Raw genomic sequence first — 7,040 nt, forward strand, 5'->3', positions numbered from 1 at the left:
CCACCCCTCCCCTCTCTCGCAGGTGTGCTGTTGTTGGTTAACTGCCTGTTGTGCCGCGGCTACAGTATGCTGCGGGCGGCCAAGCTCACACACCGCAACCTGCTCCAGGGGGTCCTGCGGGCCCCGCAGGCCTTCTTCGAGAGCACCCCCACTGGGCGGTTACTGAACCGCTTCAGCAAAGACATGGACGCTATAGACTCCCACATCCCAGAAAATATTGACATATGGATGCGCACTTTCTGGTACACACTGAATGTGCTGCTCATATGCTCTGCCCTCACCCCAATGTTCCTCATAGTCATAGCCCCATTAATGGTGTTCTATTGGTGGGTTCAGGTAAATAGGAAACAAGTCTGCTAACTCATTAATACAACATGCATGTCTGAGAGTGTTGTTGAGTGCGTGCTGCTCGACTGTTGCATGTGGTTGACGTGGTGACCGTGGCTGTAGAGGAGTAGCTGCAGTGTTGTAGTGCAGTAGTGTAGCTGCTCGGTCTGTAGTGACCCAGTGGAGCTCCGTTAGCTCCGTTAGCTCCGTTAGCTTCGTTAGGAATCAGCGGTAATTAGTCAGGGTTCGAACCCCCGAGCCTCTTGGATCACTAAAGTCCGCAGATGGATTTTTGTGCCGATATTCATAATGTGTAAAACAGTAAAATGACATGATGAATTCATACACATTTCTACTATAAATGAGCAAAATCAGTCAAAAAACAAAACATGGCCGCCATCAAACAAAGTGTTTTCTCTATGGACGGAGCTCGAGCCGTAACTCATTAACCATTTGTCCAGTCATCATGAGACTGGGTAGGTAACTTCATAGCGTGACAGACAGTAGGCCTATTAAAGCATTTTGAGCCCGACCCACAGGGGGCGCCACAAACACCAAAAGTGTGTACCTCAAAACCTGGTGGACAGAATCTCACCAAATTTGTTGCACATGTCCTGGAGGCAATTATTAACCGAAATATTGACTGATGAAAGTGGGCGTGACTTATTCATCAATATTTGCCATTTCAAGCCTTAACCATAACTAGAAATATGATCCCAATCGGCCCAATCCATAATCCATAATTAAGTGTTTTTGTTGAGCACAAAAGGGTTCGAACCTGTAAATTGCCACTTGATAATGTTGGAATTATTAATGATTGTAATTATTATAACAGTAACTTTTGTTATTACTGGTAAACTGACACAGTTCTCAGAGGCAGAGCTGCTCTGGAGACAGAAATAAACTCAGTGGTTGGACAGTTTGATCTCATCCATATCCAATCAGACGTGACCTGGAGCGATGTAGAGAGAGAGCTTTCATCACGTCTGAGCTCAGAATCTGCAGCTGACTGAAAACCCAGTCCGCCTGTCGAGCAGCAGACTCCTGAATCTTCCTCAGTAGTTTAACCTTTAATCTGCTTCACCTGTCCTCCAGTCTCCTTTCGGCCACAGTTGCAGGTTGTTTCTGTCACCGAGCGCCGCCGTCTGACCTCTCAGGGTTGTTGTCGTTTGTAGTGTTGAATCAGACACTAATATTCAAGCGAATTCAAATCCAGCACTAACTTTCACGTCTCAACGCTGGAGATGATCACCAGTGTTTTCAGAATCATTACTGTGATCAGGACGTTTGATTCAGACCAGGTTAAAGGTGACGGTTGTTTGTGCTCGTGTTGTGTTCAGGTGAAGAAGAGCTGATGAGTGTAGGTGTAGAAAAGGATTGCACTCCTGTACCCGACCTCTAGGTGGCACACTTTGGTATATTTCTGCTGTTACCTCCGGTTAAAGGGGCACTCCACCAATTCCACACATGAAGTTCAGCTCTCTTGTCTGGAGTGCTGCGGTCGTGTGACGTCGGCTGTGGGAGTTTTCAGAGTTACAAACTGTAAGTGTGACGACTGAAAGCGTCCAGTGTTCTCGGAGCTTCAACCGTACGAGGAAGTAAAAGTCAGTGGCAAAGTTTGTGGCAGAAATTGCGTCATTAAAGACTCAGGACCGGGACCAGATCACTTTCTAAGTCTCCTCCTCCTCCATCATTTTTGTGAGCTTGTTTTTTAAAAGCCCGTTAGTTCTTTCAATGCCTCGTGAAATATTGTTTGTGTCTTTTCAAAAAGTTTCTCCCGGTTTTCATCTTCAAAAAGAGCAGAATCCCGACGTGTGCGGAGCTCCGACCGCAGGTGCAGAGGTTAAATCGTCCTTAAACTTCTCAGAAGTCGAGGTCACTGAGTCGTGTACAGTCAGTCCAGTCACATGCACCATGTCAGAAAACAGAGTCCACACTGTCTACAGCCTGTACATCCTAAACGGCTCTGCAAACTGTGCAAACTGCCTGTTTGTCTTTTCTGAACTCGTTGTTTCTTTGTGCTGCTGCGAAGCCAAATACTGAATCAGGGCGTTTGTCTCGGCAGTGTGATTTTCTTCAGATGTGGAACGTACGAGCAGCAGTGAAACACTTTACATTACCGAGCACAGAGAACAGACGTCGGCCGGGTCGGATAGAGCAAACAGCCTCATCTACAGCACAGATTCAAAGTGAACAAATAAGAAACTTATATATACTTTTACAGTATATTTTACTTTTAACACGTGTGATTCCCCCAATTTTGTGGAAGTGACTAAACTGCTGGAGTACCCCTTTAACCACGCTGGGTAGAGACGACTCACAGTCTGTCAACCAATCAGGTGAGAGAGTCGATCAGTTTGTCTGTGCATCACACAGAAGCACATCCAGTGTGACTCTGTGAAGACACAGTCAGTATCTTTAAACCTGCACATACGCCGATGTGTGCAGGTCATTAAAGTGGCGACAGAGCAGAGATTCATGAGGCGTTCAGGGTCTGTGTGCTCACCTCTTTGCTACTAACCTGACTTCCAAATGATTAATATCACCCGTGCTAACAGAAGCTTATCTCACTCCTGTGGCTTTGTCATGGCATCTATCCTGCATGGCATCATGTGTCTGTCCTCACTGTAACTCCACGTCTGCACATACTGTTGGTGCTCAGGGAACTGCTGCTTCAGGCTTTTAACATTTTCAAAACAACTTTATTTTATAGACTGTAAATTAGATTTTTGATGTAATGAAAAACAAAACACCTGCAGTTAAAATCACCAGTCCTTTGGGCCTCGTGGAAAAACATGGATGAAGTTATGATGCAATAATAATAATAATAATGATTATACTAAATTCTAAATTTCAAAAGTGTGTTGTAAGACATTCCCGAGGTGAATGCAGGTGAGCTGATTTGCACGTACGCTTGGAAATCACCACCTGGGAGGAGCTTATGTAACATTAGCTGGCTCCTTATCTGAAGAGAGGAATATCAAACCACCACTGCAGGTGGTTTGTTCAAACAGGCTCTTTATTACTCCGAGTGCTTGCGACTGTGTATGTGTGTGGGCTCGTCTGTGTGCATCATAATGATTATTTTGAATATCTGAACATCTGTCATGTCTTGTTCAGTTGTAATGTTGTGTTTCTTTTTCTCCCCCCCCCCTCCCTCGACGCCTGTAGAGATTTTACGTTGCCACGTCTCGGCAGCTAAAGCGCCTGGAGTCGGTCAGCCGCTCTCCCATATACTCCCATTTCTCTGAGACCATCACGGGCTCTAGTGTAATCCGAGCCTATGGCAGACACTCTGCCTTTGTTCTGATGAGTGATATGAAAGTGGATGAGAACCAAAAGAGTTACTACCCTGGTATAGTGTCCAACAGGTACGTGTCCTCCTGCACAGAGCCGCTGGTGTGAAACACACATTATCAGTGGGGATCGACCGATTATCGGTGGTAATATTCAGCATTTTAACCAATAAAATAAACATGTTAGTGCGTTACATTTTAAAAAGGGGGAGGGGTAAAACATCTTATTTGGTGATGATGATAATAAATGATAAAAGCATTAAATCAAAGAGCATCTTTAGGTTACCAGGTGAATCAGAAATCAACCAATTAATTCCAGCCAGGCTCTTTGCAGTCTGTGCACACAGCTGATAATTACTAATATACACTCAGTGTTCAGTTTATTAGGAACATGTAGGTAAAACTGATGTAGTCAGTCCTGCAGTAAATCCTCCTTCATGAAGATTATAATTACAGTTTTTATTAAAATAGTTTTAGACAGTTGTAGATGATCGCTGTGGAGGATGTAGTGTGTAGGTTCCTCATACAGCAGTAGTTCTGTGTTGGCATGTCGGTATCGGCCCTGAAAAAAACCATATCGGTCGATCCCTAATAATCACCTCACTAAAGTAAACTGCCAGTCATTTCGAACCGGTGAAAGAAAATGAAAAGATTTCAACACTGGAACGCAGCCGCTGACACGTTTCACTGAACAAACACACACCAGCGTTTCAGAGTCTCGCTGCAGAGAGACGAGTTCCCTCAGCTGCACAGCACACGCTGTATAAACTCACATACAGAATGCTTATTGTACAGTATACTTAGTTACAGAAGTCTTACAGCACACGTCCAGCTCCTCTTTACTTAATAAGTAATGTAATTATGCTTCTTCTGCTTTGGCCTGTAAAAATGTCTGCAGAGAAAAGAGCTTATAATAATTAATCAGTACTGTGAAAACAAACATATCACTCCCTGATATATGAGACATTCATGTGGAGGATAAGTCAATCAGTAAGGTCACTCTGCAGCGTGCCTGAAAAGACTTGATGCTAATTTATTTTACAGTTTATTGTTTTTGCACTCACTTACATATTTATATCACCGTATTTATATCTTATTACCTGTAACTGTGCTGTAACTCTGTCACACAGGTGGCTGGGAGTGCGTATTGAGTTCATCGGGAACTGCATAGTGCTGTTTGCTGCTCTGTTCGCTGTGACCGGAAAGGAGAATCTGAACCCCGGCCTCGTGGGTCTGTCTGTGTCCTACGCTCTACAGGTACGCTTCAAAATACCTGCCGTTAATGATCCGCATGGAGCATTTAACTGCTGTCTGAGTTCAGCTGCTGAAGGTGGTTTCCTTTACCTTATTAGTTAGCTAGATCAGGATGACATGACTACGTACAATGTGTAACTGACTCATCACCAGACCTTTTAGTCTCTTTTAGCTCATTATTTTGGTTTTCCAACCACAAACTCAGCTCTCAGAAAAAACAAAGTTAGCGACTAGCTAACATAGAACATAGAGGAGCATTTAGCATCTAGAGAACCTCATTTCTCTGGAGTTGTTGAACACTAAAATAGAGATAAAAAAAGACGGGTAGACAGAAACATGACTCCAAATGATATTGCTCACAGTTGCTGGATATGTAGATAAATAACTGTTTGCTAACAAGTTCACTATATTTAAAGCTTGTTCTGCTGCCTCAAAGTGGCCAAAAAAAATACTTTCAGCTATTTCAACCGTTTATCCATTAACTTCTAGCTAACTGTTCTAACTGTTTATCTATTAGCTTTTAGCTAACTGTTTTAACTGTTTATCTATTAGCTTTTAGCTAACTGTTCTAACCGTTTATCTATTAGCTTTTAGCTAACTGTTCTTACTGTTTATCCATTAGCTTTTAGCTAACTGTTCTAACCGTTTATCTATTAGCTTTTAGCTAACTGTTCTAACTGTTTATCTATTAGCTTTTAGCTAACTGTTTTAACTGTTTATCCATTAGCTTCTAGCTAACTGTTCTAACCGTTTATCCATTAGCTTCTAGCTAACTGTTCTAACCGTATATCCATTAGCTTTTAGCTAACTGTTCTAACTGTTTATCCATTAGCTTTTAGCTAACTGTAACCCCCATCCCGGCCAACAGCATTAGCGCCCTGTGGGGTGCAAACCTTTGTTTTTAAGGATCACTTTAAAGCCTGTGTTGTTCTTGTAGGTGACCATGTCTCTGAACTGGATGGTGCGGATGACGTCAGATCTTGAGAGCAACATCGTAGCTGTGGAGAGAGTGAAGGAATATTCTGAGACCAAGACAGAGGTGTGTTATGAAGAGTGTCTCTCTCTCCGCAGACGCTTCAGTCGGACTCTGCATGTGTTTGCTTTCAGGAGTAAAACAGCGTCGGCTTTGAGCTGCTGTTAAATGTAGGAATTTACTTACATTCTAAAAAAATTGTCCTGCTGCCAAGTCATGTTCCTTACAAACACAGGACCTATAAACTATAACTAGATCCAGAAATATTAGATTACCTGATGCCAACATGGGCCCCTGTGTTGCATAAGATAAACAGGGCATTTGTACTGTACACAGTGTACTCTTGCAGCTCTTTCACAATAAGGGCCCCTCTATCGCTGGTATAGTTGTTAGTGAAAGCCTTTGTCTGGAGCGTCCAGTTTGTCCCAGAGGGGAAGTAAATGTTTGGCAGCTCCGAGTGACTGTGGCGACCGACTCAGGTTCTTAGAGTGAGAAACAAATCAGTTGTGTGAAAAGCCAAGCAGCTAATGAGTTGTTCAGAAAGTTTCCCTGGTCAGAAACGCTGCGTTTACCTTCACAGGCCCCCTGGGAGGTGGAGGACAAGAAGCCCCCTCCTGAATGGCCCATGGAGGGAAACGTGCAGTTCCAGGATTACAGCGTTCGGTACCGAGAGGGACTGGACCTCGTCCTGAAGAACCTGACACTGAGCGTCAACGGAGGAGAGAAGGTGGGCGAGGGTGTGGTGGGACAATCACTAAAGGATGGTGGGTCAAGAAAACGGCTTCACTAATCAGGTCTGTGTGTGTTTCTGTGCAGATCGGTATCGTGGGTCGCACCGGAGCGGGAAAGTCCTCCATGACGCTCTGCCTCTTCAGACTGCTGGAGGCCGCAGCAGGAGAGATCACCATCGACAAGGTGAAGATCTCTGAGATAGGCCTGCATGACCTGAGGTCCAAACTCACCATCATTCCACAGGTAACAACACACACACACACACACACACACACACACACACACACACAGGACTCAGAGCTTCTGATAGCAGAACAGCTGATGATCTCTTTGACTGATGGGAAAAGCTTTTCGGTGGTCGTCGTCAGCTGTGTCTCTGAGATTCAGTCGAAGGAAAAGTGAACGGAAACTTTATTGGTGAAATGATTAGTGATTCATTTTCAGTCAAAGATGTGAAG

The 7,040-nt window shown here is 44.0% G+C and overlaps 1 protein-coding gene across 2 annotated transcripts in view; it reads left to right on the plus strand.

Annotated features, from left to right (window-relative positions):
• abcc3 (ATP-binding cassette, sub-family C (CFTR/MRP), member 3) overlaps positions 1-6,999 on the plus strand; it is a 17,201-nt gene extending 10,202 nt beyond the window's left edge. Inside the window, exons 16-21 of one of the 2 annotated variants that reach the window (XM_087172429.1) lie at positions 23-336; positions 3,499-3,698; positions 4,754-4,880; positions 5,815-5,916; positions 6,431-6,577; positions 6,667-6,999. In XM_087172429.1, the coding sequence (XP_087028555.1) occupies positions 23-336; positions 3,499-3,698; positions 4,754-4,880; positions 5,815-5,916; positions 6,431-6,577; positions 6,667-6,984 (1,208 nt within the window). In that variant the 3' untranslated portion in view covers positions 6,985-6,999. The remainder of the gene's footprint in view (positions 1-22; positions 337-3,498; positions 3,699-4,753; positions 4,881-5,814; positions 5,917-6,430; positions 6,578-6,666) is intronic. The other variant, XM_023400644.2, reaches the window with a different exon arrangement.
• The last annotated feature ends 41 nt before the right edge of the window (positions 7,000-7,040 follow it).

This window comes from Seriola lalandi, unplaced genomic scaffold, assembly GCF_002814215.2.
Source record: "Seriola lalandi dorsalis isolate HSWRI2012SDOR001 ecotype SW California unplaced genomic scaffold, Sedor1 jcf7180002052769, whole genome shotgun sequence".
Taxonomy (NCBI): domain Eukaryota; kingdom Metazoa; phylum Chordata; class Actinopteri; order Carangiformes; family Carangidae; genus Seriola; species Seriola lalandi.